Below are 14,418 nucleotides of genomic sequence, written 5' to 3'. Positions count from 1 at the left end.
GAAACACACATAGACTGAGGAACTTACCAAGGTTATACCAGACGTCCATTTCTCCGCTGAGGGTTCGGACCTCGATGATGCTCTGACCCAAAAAGTCATCGGATTCCCTTTTCAGACGCTGCTTCACACGAGACTTTATATCATCATCTTCATCCCATACGCGCAATTTAATACGATCAGATGAATTGTGGCACTCACTGGGGAGGAGAAGGAAAAGTTGTGAACAAATCACAGCTGCTTCATAAAAGAGATTATTTGTGGATGTAAAAGAGTGTATTTGTACATTTTTGTGGCTTTGCAAAAGTCATTTGGATTTTAGAACAATCTACACACCTGTGATTTCAACATAGTTAACAACAATTCAATATTAACAAAAGTTGCTATATTTCTTAACAACTGCAGTCTACAGTTATTATAATGAACTAAACTTTATTATATAAATATTACTTTTAGATTATTAATAAAAATAAATTTATTTAATAAGCTAAGTATTAATTCCTTTTTTATTATACAAACTTCGTATTAATTATTGCTTTTATAAACTGACACTTTGCTAAATAATAAGACACATATTAAGAGTGGTTTTACCATTTTTTTTCTAAAAACAAATATTGCTATTGTGGCTTTATTTCTGCTGCCCTATGCCATAGATTATTGGAGAATGTAATGCAGTGCTTTTTTCCCATACACATAACACTTTTTTTTAAAGCAGTGCAAACTTTGCACATTGTATGTTGTCTTAGCTCTGCCAGAAGAAGATTTGACTTTGACATTTTAGCCTGTGGGAGATATCTTTAAAATCTTATATTAAACCCCTGGGGTCGATGGTCACGCTGGCGAGACCACCTCGCTTTTTTCTTATCAGTGCGAAAAATTTAAAATAATCAGTCAATTTTGGTCACACAGATAAGTGTTATACAGCATTCGAAACTGTTAAGTGTCTACTTTACAAAATGTTTTTTTTGCAAAATAAAGAAAACAAACAAGATGCGCATTCTGACATTTCTCAGAGCAAGCAATTCACATGCAAATCATCCACGTGAGGCACGAGAACCTGTAAACGCCCTATCACCTTGATAAACAAACATCAAGCTTAATCATTAATGCTTAATGCTATGAGGAATAAGCCTTGGATTTACCTCAGAAGAAGAACATGATTTATCCAGCGGAGGCAAGTAATTTATTCTTACTTACATTAGTTAATGTGTTATTGTTACATAAACTTGTACACATTGTACTAGTTGAACTAATGCCAGACTAAAAAGTGTGAAATAGACGGAAACGTAAAAAAAAAAGATAGGCAGGTAAGCAGTCTTTCAATGCTGAATAAATATAAATATATGACACAAGGATGTTTTTATGATCTATAAGATAAAACACAATATGATAAAAGTAATGAGTGTTTACACTGTAACAATATTAGCACGTTTAGACCAGTGTTTACTGTGAAATACTGCGTCCATGGATATCTGCTCAAACGTAGATGTTTATAGGTGCTAAACAATAATGTTCCATAGAGTAAATGGTCTCTGCGAATGCTGTGAGACATTCACGATGTGCATCTGAAAAGCAGAACACACCAAACATTACAGTACATGTTTTACTCCAAACTCACTTCATGAAGTCAGTCGAGTGTTTGAAATAAATTCCATTTGGGATCTGTCAAAACACCTTCAAGGCCCAGAAAACACCTCAGACCCCAGAGGGTTAATATCCTATTTAATTACTTTTTCTAGATTGCAATGAGATAATAAGGAAAGCAAACAGACACTTTTGTTGAAGTCTCATTTCTTCTCATTTTTTTTTCTTCTCCTGAGCAAGTGTCTCCAGGAATTTCTAACGTGTCTCCTGTGGAGTTTCAGGAGAGATCTCAACAATCAAACAACTTGTGCTCAGTGTTGTGAAGATACCAAAGTCCGCAAAATTCAGAGACCTCAATATTCACAGAATTGAGCTATGCTATCCACATTTAATTTAATAGCTCCGTGCTCTTACTGTATGTCAATAATTGTCTCATTTGTGATTTTTATTTATTTTTTATTATTTTAGTTTTTTAAATCACTTTATTATTTATAATTTATAATCTTAGGAAAAATATCAGAAGACAAAGGTGACATAAAACAACTCCTGAGCAAATATTGCCTCTGGGAGAAAGGCAACATACAGATTTTGTCTGATTACATTGAAAAGAAATGAGAATAAGAACAGAGCAAGTAAAAATCAGGATTCCAAGAGAACAAAGAGAACTGAAAATATTGTATTAGACTCACAAGTTAAACGTCTCCTCCCACACAGGGTTAAGGTTACCGTAGATAGTTTTGGTTCTCTTCTTAGTCTTGCCAACCTGAACAGTCACATACGGATCACTGGAACCAGTTCTGTCTTTAGCCTGCAGGCCCTGAGCACTCACCACTGGAAAAAACACATGAACACACAGAATCTGAACAATCTTTTATAATGAAATCACAATCAGTAAAAAAAAAAAAAAAATGAATGGAAAAAAAAAAAAGACATTATTTACAAATAGAAATCTGCATTTACATGATTGTTCCTTGAATATATAGATCACTGAAAGGTATCTACTCAAACATTTCAATCAGAGTAATAGCAGCTGTCCCTGCTATCGTACCTGTGATGGAGATTTTGGCAGACCACTTTGATGTTCCATCAAGCACAGTCTGTTTGATGGCCTTCATCTGCTGAGCATGGTTTAGTTTATTCACACTGAACACAAGCCTTATCATCTCAAAGATTTCAGGCCTGTTCCTCTCTCGGATCTTCATGCGGTCCTTCATGGCTGCTATGATATGCTGGGTTCTGTCCTCTGCTCCTGTTTTGGAGCTCTTCTCAGCAGCTCCTGGCAATTATAGAGATGCATTTATAATTGAATTGCAATATACAACGTGATTAAAAAAAAAAAAAAAACGTGTCAAACATAATGCACTGGTAAAAAAAAAAAAGTTTCTGTTGTGTATTTTCATTACAAATTAACATTAAAGTGAAAAGTTGAATTAAAAAAAAATAGCATAATCTTCATTTTTTGTGTATATTTTTCATAAATTGTATAATTGAGCATTAGTGTTAGTGTATAATCTTACATATTTCTTACTCATTTTTACAAGCTTTCTGGTCAATCAGTTGCTTACTTTTATTAAAAAGCATTTGTCAATGGCACAGATGTAACATTCATAAGGGATAGTGTAAAAAAAAAAAAAAATACAATGTGACAATATATAGTTTTTTGTGGTTGTTGTTGTTGTTTTTCGTATTTGGTTAGTGACTCACTCTGCAAACAGTCTGCGTTAAGAAGCTCCTGGCATTTTTCGTGGCATTTGACTCCACACTCTGAGCAGCGCATGCCCTGCCGTGCAATACCCCACAACAAACCCTCACACTCATAGCAGTAGGTGGGCGTGGTGGCTGTCCACACTTCAAAGTTATGGGGTGTCGTGCAAGAAATGGGGTAAATCAGAGCCTGGAGGGTCTTCTTGTACACGTGATTCTTCTACAGGGAGAGAGTAAATAGCTGAAAATAGAGTCTGCCAGAAATGGGCACTAGATGCAACCCTGAAGATGACATTTCAAAACAAAGCCCAATGAAAAGACAGTGAAAATGTGAAAAAAAATGAAAAGAAAGAAAATGGTTAATAATGGTTTAAATAGAAAATGGGGAAAAACAATGAGAAGGAAAAATAGCAGGTAAGTGTAAGAGCACAAGATGCGCTTTATAAATATTGGTGTAGGTGTAGTTATGGGAGTGGGCAGACAGGTGTCAAAGTGATGACCAAATGAGAGCCACATCATACATCTTTATCTACATAAGGTGTAGGTGGCGTACACCCATGCAAACATTTATTAATCCGGAGCATATGAAGGGTAACTCTAATTTTGATACAAGACTAGAAAAATCTAAACTAAAAATGAAAACTAGAACATTTTAATGCTGTCAAAAATTACTCCATTATCATTATTACTCTTGTGTCATTCCGAACCACACAATGGAAAAACACAATGCAATACAATGAAAGTGAAAGGGGACAGATGCTGTCAAGCTCCAAAAATGGTCAAAAAAGAACCATGAAATGTACCATGAATGTAATAATTACACAAATGACTGTGTGGTATTACTTAAAGACAACATGTCTGCTGAACACTGAACACTGAACAATTGTTTCTTTTAATTATAAATTTATTTATTAAATCATTGTTATTGGTTACGAAATATGTGCATGGCATTGATCATAAATTACGTGAATCATGTCTTTTCAGTGAATACTGACTTAAATTTCAGTTTCTTTTTGCTATTCCTTTAAAGTCAGCATGACATGCAAATTCACCCTCTCTGTTTTCTAAAGGCTTGTTATTGGTCTTATTGTGAATGATACATCCACACATGTTTTTTTTAAATTATTTTTATACTTCCCTCTGGTGTCTTAAGCAGGACTTTTGCAATCATTTAGTCTGCTTAAACCCCACCCCTTTCTCAAAATCTACTTCAAGCTCGTATTTAGATCTGCTGCCATCCAATCAACAATCAATGGATAGAACACCAAATCCCCATCCTACTTTTTTTTCTTCTTTTTTTTTAGATTTACATCACAATACGGTAGGAAAAGATCCATCACTACTTCCGTTACATTGCAACATTAACAAGTGGGTTGAGAGAAGCCATTTTAAAAACAGAGAAGCAGATAGATGACAGATATTTGTGTATTTTGTAGGTCTTACCAGTTCTTCATCCTTCAGCGAAGAGCGTGCAGCTAATGTGTGCGAGATCCCTGCTTTCCTGGACTGTACCAGAGACTGAAAGAGGGGAACAATGGTTGAATATTAACATGTGCTTAATTTTACAATAGTGATAGCACACTCTAAAAATTCTGGGTTGTTTCAACCCATGTTTGGGTCAAATATGAACAAACCCAACCGTTGGTTTAATTTTTTTTAACTACATTTTTAAATTTGACCCAAACATAGGTTGAAACAACCCAGCATTTATTAGTGTAGAATTCACAATACCATAACTTTATTTGTGCCTACCTAGTGGGTTTAGCAAAACTGTCTGTTATTTTTAAACACGTGGTAAATGTTAGTTCATGCCTGTATCTACTATATTCCAATTAATATGCTAAACACTATTCACCCATTAAAACCACCGTGTCTACTTAAAGGGATAGTTCACCCCAAAATGAAAATGTTGTCGTCATTTCTTTAAAATATCTTCTTTTGTGTTCAACAGAAGAAAGAAACTCATACAGGTTTGGAACAACTTGAGGGTGAATAAGTGATGACAATTTTTTGTGTGAACTATACCTTTAAAAAGTTTTCAGACTAACTATTTCTGCCTTCTTATATTACTAAATACCATAATAAAGAATAGTAGCAACATCAACCACAAAAACCAGCCTATAAAGACTGTCAATAGAACAAACTAAAAAACTAACACTGATTGTTTCATAGCTAAAGGCAGACAAATACTCCAGATATTGATTTTCCATGTGAACAGAGATAAGAGCACAATTTAGCCTCTCATAGCTAATGACAATGATTGAACACAAGCAAATGGCTGCCTTTATATTTTCCCTGGCCATCAATTGCCCAGCTAGTCAGTGAGTGGTACAGGGTAAGTGAGGGGGCTGGCAGGTCATGGTTAAGGTCCAGTAAATTAAAAAGTTTTGAAAGCTAAATACAAGGATTGATACTACATTGCTAGGAGAAAATTGAATATCTACAAACAAAACAGAATCCAAAAAAATCTGAGTAATTTTTTTCACTTATTTATCATTTGGCTGGCACATTTAAATTAGTATGTTTGACAAGTATGTTTGATATATATATATATATTATATATATTATATATATATATATATATGTGTTATTTATCAAACATACTTCCATAAAATTAAAAAAAAAAATCTCAAATTATTAAAATTCCAATTGCAAGCATAAGAGCAAGCATTAACATGAATAATGTTATTCTTTGAAACATTATATTTGTTAACATATTAACTTTAAATGGTAACATTTTCTACATTGTCAATGCGCTGATTTTTATAAAATGTCTAATACTAATTATTAATGAACATACACCTAGATTAATTCATGCAGAAAAAGTTACTGTTCACTGTTAGTTCATGATGCCTAATGCATTAACTAATGTTAATGTAACATACAGTGGGTACGGAAAGTATTCAGATCCCCTTAAATTTTTCACTCTTTGTTATATTGCAGCCATTTGCTAAAATCATTTAAGTTCATTTTTTCCCCTCAATGTACACACAGCACCCCATATTGACAGAAAAACACAGAACTGTTGACATTTTTGCAGATTTATTAAAAAAGAAAAACTTAAATATCACAGTATTTAGACCCTTTGCTGTGACACTCATATATTTAACTCAAGTACTGTCCATTTCTTCTGATCATCCTTGAGATGGTTCTACACCTTCATTTGAGTCCAGCTGTGTTTGATTATACTGATTGGACTTGATTAGGAAAGCCACACACCTGTCTATATAAGACCTTACAGCTCACAGTGCGTGTCAGAGCAAATGAGAATCATGAGGTCAAAGGAACTGACTGAAGAGCTCAGAGACAGAATTGTAGCAAGGTACAGATCTGGACAAGGTTACAAAAACATTTCTGCTGCACTTAAGGTTCCTAAGAGCACAGCTCCAGAGATGCAGTCGGGAGATGGGAGAAAGTTGTAGAAAGTCAACCATCACTGCAGCCCTCCACCAGTCGGGGCTTTATGGCAGAGTGGCCTGACGGAAGCCTCTCCTCATTGCAAGACACATGAAAGCCTGCCTGAAGGACTCCAAGATAGTGAGAAATAAGATCTCTGGTCTGATGAGACCAAGATAGAACTCTTTGGCCTAAATTCTAAGCAGTATGTGTGGAGAAAACCATACACTGCTCATCACCTGTCCAATACAGTCCCAACAGTGAAGCATGGTGGTGGCAGCATCATGCTGTGGGGGTGTTTTTCAGCTGCAGGGACAGGACGACTGGTTGCAATCGAGGGAAAGATGAATGCGGCCAAGTACAGGAATATCCTGGACAAAAACCTTCTCCAGAGTGCTCAGGACCTCAGACTGGGCCAAAGGTTTACCTTCCAACAAGACAATGACCCTAAGCACACAGCTAAAATAACGAAGGAGTGGCTTCACAACAACTCCGTGACTGTTCTTGAATGGCCCAGTCAGAGCCCTGACTTAACCCAATTGAGGATCTCTGGAGAGACCTAAAAATGGCTGTCCATCAACATTTACCATCAAACCTGACAGAACCGGAGAGGATCTGCAAGGAGGAATGGCAGAGGATCCCCAAATCCAGGTGTGAAAAACAACATGACATCTTTCCCAAAAAGACTCATGGCTGTATTAGATCAAAAGGGTGCTTCTACTAAATACTGAGCAAAGGGTCTGAATACTTAGGACCATGTGATATTTCAGTTTTTCTTTTTTAATAAATCTGCAAAAATGTCAACAGTTCTGTGTTTTTCTGTCAATATGGGGTGCTGTGTGTACATTAATGAGGAAAAAAAAATGAACTTAAATGATTTTAGCAAATGGCTGCAATGTAACAAAGAGTGAAAAATTTAAGGGGATCTGAATACTTTCCGTACCCACTGTATACAGTAGAACCTTATAAAGTGTTAAATAAATGAGTCACAGATAATATACACCAACAGGTTGATCTCGTATATTACAGCTGCAAAATCAATCAATCAAACAATCAATTAATGGACAATGATTGATAGTGACTGACATTCTATGAGAGAACAGAGAGACCACAAAGTGATATGCAAGATATAAAATTATCACAGCTAAGTGGGAAATCATTCAATGTTCAATTACAGCTTCCACGATTCATTACACAAAAAATATGACCACCGATTTCAGTGATTGAACATTCAGAATCAAGTATTTCAGAGTTATGCAAAAACCTTTGTTCATATCTTAATCACACTTTACAAAAAAAAAAAAAGACTTCGTTGCCATGAAAACTGTTGTGCAAGTCAAAAGCTCCGGATCAAATCTGTTTTTATTTTGCATTTATTCTTTTTTGTCCCCTACAGCAGTCAAATGTATCTGTGTGGGTTTCAATTTTATAGCAACAAAGGCTGATTGATGAAAGTTACCCATTTCTGACTCATGGACATGTCAGTGAACTGGAGAAGACAAACACTTCAAATAGAGCTTCTTTTCTCAATAGTACACACACTCGCCTGGTTTTTAATGCACCAGTCACATAAGATGTCCCTCTTTAAGGGTAAAGAGAAGACATTCAATAAAAAGATTGCTGGAAAATTACATTGACACATTTACATGGATGCCAAAATCCATTATAAACAAAAACAGACCACTTGTAATATCAAACCCTTCTGAGACAGGATGTCATGTGCTCATTCATTGGTGATTTATTACTGCTCATTTCAACCACACCAGAATTGAGCGGCATCACACTGGAAATGAAACTGAGCACAAAACAACTTTTTTACATAATCTAAAATATAATATATTTTTTCGCCTTGTTAAATGCACACAACACTTTCAATTTCAGTGTGGAAAGATGAATTGCTTGTCACTGGAATCTTATCACATCATGTCTGACTAGGACACAATGTTATAACAGTTTACACCTAAAATAATGTAAACATATGCCTGAATGTTTTTTCTTCAGTCTGCTTTGAGTAAAAGCTGAAAAAAGTAAACATTGAATTGTGATGCAATCTGTAATAGAAAAGGTTTACTTACCATGGCCTAGTTGTAAAGGAAAGCATTAAGTAAAATGACAAAAGAAGACCAGATTTCAGTTAAACTTTTGCAATTATATGAGTTAGGTTAGATAAGAGATAAGAAAAGTTAGATTACAATAAGTCAAATCTGTATACCCAGTAAAGAGGGAATATTACTAAGCAATGTGGCAGAATGTTGTTTCAATATGGGTGGAGGTGTGGAAAATGAACATAAAAAAAAAAACACTCACCACTTCGCTAACCAAAGGAATAGGCTTCCTCTTCCTAAGGTCAGGCATGCTATCAATGCCAAATATTGCTCCTCCCCTGAAGATACAAAAATATGGATATTCCAGTAATGGAAAACAAAAATTTGGTGAAGAACAGCTAAACAACAACAACATGGTTCAAACAGTGAAAAGAATGAGCAAGAGGATCATACCCAGGTTTGGCCCATGGATGTTTGTTATGGTCTCCATTGATATTCTGTTGAAAGGATGATCATATTGTCTTATATGCATTAAAACAATGTTAAAGCTTCACATAAGCAACAAAAACAGCAAATGGGAAACAGGGAGAAAGAGGAATAGTGAAAACCCTGCTGTTTGGTTGATTGAATTTCACCACTATATTTATGACTACAATCAGAATTTTCCAGTCATGAGAAAACTTCTAGTCAAGACAGGATGAAACATGCAATGGCTCAGATCCTAGTACTCAACACTCTAATGTACACTTCCTGTAGGAAATTACAATTTAATTTACTTTCAAGACACACGATAGTATAATACATCTAACACAGAGAAATTTTGCTTTTGATGCACGTTCAAGATCATTCAAGATGAATACAGAAAGATGCATACTTATCTTGCAAATAAAAGCAATTATACCAAAATTTGTAACAAATTAGATGAATAAAATAAAATATATGTTAGCAAAATAAATTTTATAATTAAAAAAGTATGTATAATTAAAATTAAAAAATAAAATATTTTTTATGTAATATAGAATTTAGACAAAGCACTGAATAGCATTTATGCCATCTTTGTGCTGTAATAAAAATACTAAAACACACCATTTTATCTCCTTACTCATCATTTGGCAACAGGCTGCAAGTGCACTAAATGATTTTAGAAACATTTCTTTCCCAAAAATACCTAGAATTATTGATGTAATTGCAAAAAAATAATTAAATTCCTCACACAAACCTATCCCTAATGCCAAAACCCCTCAAAACAAAAAGGTTGGAGAAAAAAAAAAAAAAAAAAAAAAAAAAAATCATTGCTACTATAAAACTCTGACTCAGCAACTCTAGCAACAGGCTATAAATGTATCTGCCATCAGAGTTTCTATTTTATACGGTATAACCGGGAGGGATACTTTAATGAGCTACAATCAATAACAGTCTGAAAATGTGTGTAATGTTTACAATGCAGCATAGCTTACAATAAGAACAAGAAATGATTTAAACAAAATAAAATAAAACATAGACATAACTAATTTAACACAATGCAGTAAACACAAAAAGGAGTCTGTCAATATCATGCACACTGAAGACCATTAAACAGCATTATTTATCACTGCAAACATAAAGCATCTAGGCACTTTTTAAACAATGTGAAAAAGATATAACCTGATCTTCATCCTGGCTTCCATCTGAAAATAACAACAAATAGCATATCACACATAGCACATAATTGTTAGCCAGAACAATTGGCTCTTTAACTAGACAACATTATAAAGCGTATAAACTTCTTGTCCAAGAACATATTTATATCTGCAGACAGGGAGTTTAATAATCTTGTTTATGTATATGGACCTGGAATATGAACTGCATAACTGTGGGGATTTTGCAATTGATCTAGATGGTTCATGAAAGTTTCATTGAGAAGTTTTATTCATTTATAATGGCTCCTAAATTTTCCCTGCTCTCTGCTTTCATGTCAGATTTGTTTTCATTTCAATACAATGAGTGTAATTAGTTTGTTTGAGCCTGGGGAACACGACTAGTTTAACACCCAGCAAGGCACTAGCTAATATATCTGCAGGAAAGGACCAAACACCCACTGGCTACAAGAGTCAGCAGTTTCTAATGAGATCTGTTGTTTTACAAGGAAAAAAAAAAAAATCTAGAGTAACATTTAAATTATTTGTGAGACACGTTTGATGGGCACATGGTCATCAGAATGATTCACTTTTCATTTCTGACATGATAATGATTTTCATAGGATTGAGTTACCAGAAAGCACTAACACTGCAAATTTGATATTTCAGCCAAAAACTTATAACACATCCCAATAAAACAGAACAATGAATATGAAGCAAAAGGCCTAAAAACTCAATATACCTGGGTTCAAATCATCTTCAGAAAATGTTGACATCGTCACTATACTGAGTTGTCTTCTGGACTCTCTCTTCTCCCTCAAAATCTGCTGGAAACTCCTGAGACACTTCAGACGCCGTGCATCCCGCTGACTAAGCTCTGCTTCGCTACCTCCTTCTGTGGAGGACTCAGTGGGAGGCTTCGTTTCCCCTGTTAGTGTTCCCTGCTCCTCTTCAACTAGTTCCTCAGGGGAAAAAGAGTCTGGGATAATGTCCGTAGAGAAGCACTGTGTTAAATGAGCACTGGTTGGATGTCCAGATGTAGCATCTGATGCATTACTGGTGGATGAGTCCAACCCTGGAGAATTTGGATGTTCTGAATCTTCACTATTATGCTGGTGAGGAGGTGATTCAAGTTTTGCTTTGGTGAAGATGAATTGAGGTATCTCTCCAAAGCCTTTCTCAGTACTGATGGCTTGAGGCCTCTCAGAATAATTTGTTTCTGTTTGTGGATTCTTCATCTCTATCATAGGCATCTCTAAATTTGGTGTCCCAGTCACCATCATTCCTTGTTGCTTCCCACACAGGGAGATCAGTGGATGGACTTCAATCTTTTCTCCAGGCAAAGTAGCACTAGTTCCATCCATCTTCTTCAGAGCTCCCCGCAAGGCAGTTTTAAAGTCAATAACTGCTCTACCAAACTTTTTTACATTCAAGGCAACATTACTGTCATCAGCAGAGTCAGGCTTCCAACTAGGGACATTTGGATTACATAGTGATGTACCTTCATATAGAAGGCTCCTGGATGGCTCAGCAATCACATTTTCTATTGACTCACCTTTAGATGGAAGCTTTACAAGGCAATTTTCACAAGAAGATACATGATAAATGTCATTCTGATATACAGAGCTCTGAGGACATTCACCATCTCCTTTGCAATTATGGCAGCCCAAACCAGGTTCTTCATGGAGCATTTCTGCACCATACTGCTTCCAATCCTCTCTACTGCATGTACTTGCAGCTCTTGATGGGTCCCAACGGTTTACTTCACCTGTGCAGCACTCTGCCTCTTCAAAACTGCCTTGCCTGGAGCAAGAATCATCTTCACTCCATCCGATCTCTCCACTCCCACTGCATTTTAAAGCCACTGGGTTCCAGGTCTGACATTCACACCCTGTATTGCCCTGTCCAGAGGTGGGTCTTTCTGGATCAGACTCAGACTTGGAACTCTGACCCGAGGATAGAGAACTGGTGCTTGGACAGTCCTGTCCATCCTGGCGCTCAAGGTAACCAAAGCTGAGTTTCCTTCTCCCTGCACTTTGAGATGCATCTGACCTTCGATCCGATGTTTCTCGTGTAAATGGATGGTGTTCATTGTGGTTTGAAGTCTCGGCACTAGTGTAAGTGGCCTGCCTTGGCACTTCTTTGTGTTTCCCATCAAGAACTTGATATTCCGAGAGTATATCACCACAGCTACTTGAGGATTCAACAGCATAAGGCTTAAAGCAACCTATACTAGCAGCATTACTTGATTTGTGATGGTGGGAGGGACCTTCAGTGCCCCCCATTGCTCCTGGCCAGGTCTCCACACCAGATTTGTTTCCAGACCGCATGCATTCAATCTCTAATAAAACTGCATCTACACAGCTAGAGACCTCCTCAACAGAACCATGAACAGATGACAAGTACTCCCTCAAGTCTGAAATCTCCTCTTGAATTTTGTTGATCCCTCGCAATTCCTTCAGTATGTGCTCAACGATAGCACTTGACTCTTCCTCTGGATAGTTCTCATTCCCCTCCACAACTTCATCCTGTACCAACATATTGAACCTGGACAGCAGAGTGTCTGTCTGTTTTTTAGGCTGACCATCAAGTGCTTTACCAGATGAAAACTCTGTCCCATTTAGATCTTGCGATATTTGGTTTTGAACCACTGTCAAATTACTGTTGTGCTGCAAAGTGCAAGGAATCCTGATGCCTCCTTCTCGATTTAATTCCACTTCACCGACACAAGGTGCCTCAGAAACTTCTCCCAGCCCATGTCCATTTGGCACCTGAGGCAAGCAGCAGACCTCTGCTGAAGCTAATTCTCTCCTGTAATAGTTCTGCAACTTTTCAACATCCTCTTCACCCTCTTCATCCTGTTCTTCAATTCCTGCATTGTAAAGACCAGAAGGCTGGACAGTATGATCTGCAGATCCCTGCAAGAAACGATGAATTTTCCCACGCAACACCAGAGCAACTCTGGGATTAGGCTGCCTTCTTTTTGGCACTGCAGTTTTCTTTTTGGGTCGGGGATACTGAGGGAGGCCCGTGCCATCCTGTCCATTGCAGCGGTTGCGGGAGAACATCGCTTCCCTCCCTTCTTCTGTACTGTATTTTTATCACATTACTCAGGCTTGAAATACAGCATCTGATGATACAAGTGAGAGACTGTCAGTCAATCTAAGCAGGACTTGGTCCACGACTTAGGGAGAAAAGGACATTTAAAAGAATCACACCAGTGCAAATTTACCAATTCAGTTAAGAAAACATTCAGTTCAGCAAATGACTTAAGTTGAATTTATAAGTTTAGTTAATTTCCTCCCTTATCAAAGTTTTGACATGGATTTGCAACACTACAAAGTGATCCCAGAATTCACTATTACAGAAAATGTATAATCTGCATATACATTATGAGTCTCCTAAAGCTGTCTTAGAGCACAGTTTGATCAATAGTAGCATACAATGAAAGTGTCCAATCCTCAATTTTCACATTATCCGGTGCAAATACCACTGACACCAAAGTGTATTTAAATTATGTGGAAATGTGACAGTAATAATATGTATGCCAAAGTAAACAGCTCTGTCGTTGTGGCTAGCAAATCCCCCCCAAAAACACGTCTGAAATTTTTCATTTTGTTCTTTATACCTTAGGTACAAAAATCTACTTCACACACACACACACACACACACACACACACACACACACACACACACACACACACACACACACACACACACACACACACACACACACACACACACACACACACACACACACACACACACACACACACACACACACACACACACACACACACACACACACTCGCCTAAATAATAGGCAGTCTTTTGAAGTAAATCAGTGATAATAATTATACAATAAATAAATAAGGTAAAAGGAAATAAAGTAACATAATACTTGCATTCTATCAATAATATGCAAAGACAACAGTATCTTTTGGCTTTGCTTATCTGCTGGAGAAAAAGCACACAACAGATAAGAAGTACAAAAGATAAACTAAACACCTGCCAAGAACATTCCATGGCAACACAGAACAACATATTGTCATAATGCTGTTTTTTTCTATATTATA

General features: G+C 36.5%; 1 protein-coding gene across 5 annotated transcripts in view; it reads right to left on the bottom strand.

The window, feature by feature from the left end:
* LOC137033683 (protein unc-13 homolog B) overlaps nucleotides 1-14,418 on the bottom strand; it is a 68,424-nt gene that overhangs the window by 38,181 nt on the left and 15,825 nt on the right. For 4 of the 5 annotated variants that reach the window (XM_067405850.1, XM_067405851.1, XM_067405852.1 and 1 more), the window contains exons 2-10: nucleotides 11,085-13,472; nucleotides 10,371-10,393; nucleotides 9,180-9,223; nucleotides 8,989-9,064; nucleotides 4,729-4,803; nucleotides 3,286-3,505; nucleotides 2,630-2,857; nucleotides 2,271-2,412; nucleotides 28-197 (exon numbers count right to left, since the gene is read on the bottom strand). In XM_067405850.1, coding sequence (XP_067261951.1) covers nucleotides 28-197; nucleotides 2,271-2,412; nucleotides 2,630-2,857; nucleotides 3,286-3,505; nucleotides 4,729-4,803; nucleotides 8,989-9,064; nucleotides 9,180-9,223; nucleotides 10,371-10,393; nucleotides 11,085-13,410 — 3,304 coding nt within the window. In that variant the 5' untranslated portion in view covers nucleotides 13,411-13,472. The remainder of the gene's footprint in view (nucleotides 1-27; nucleotides 198-2,270; nucleotides 2,413-2,629; nucleotides 2,858-3,285; nucleotides 3,506-4,728; nucleotides 4,804-8,988; nucleotides 9,065-9,179; nucleotides 9,224-10,370; nucleotides 10,394-11,084; nucleotides 13,473-14,418) is intronic. The other variant, XM_067405854.1, reaches the window with a different exon arrangement.

This window comes from Chanodichthys erythropterus, chromosome 13 (assembly GCF_024489055.1).
Source record: "Chanodichthys erythropterus isolate Z2021 chromosome 13, ASM2448905v1, whole genome shotgun sequence".
Classification (NCBI taxonomy): domain Eukaryota; kingdom Metazoa; phylum Chordata; class Actinopteri; order Cypriniformes; family Xenocyprididae; genus Chanodichthys; species Chanodichthys erythropterus.
The sequence above is the reverse complement of the archived record's forward strand: the minus strand, read 5'-3'. Positions and strand labels throughout refer to the sequence as shown.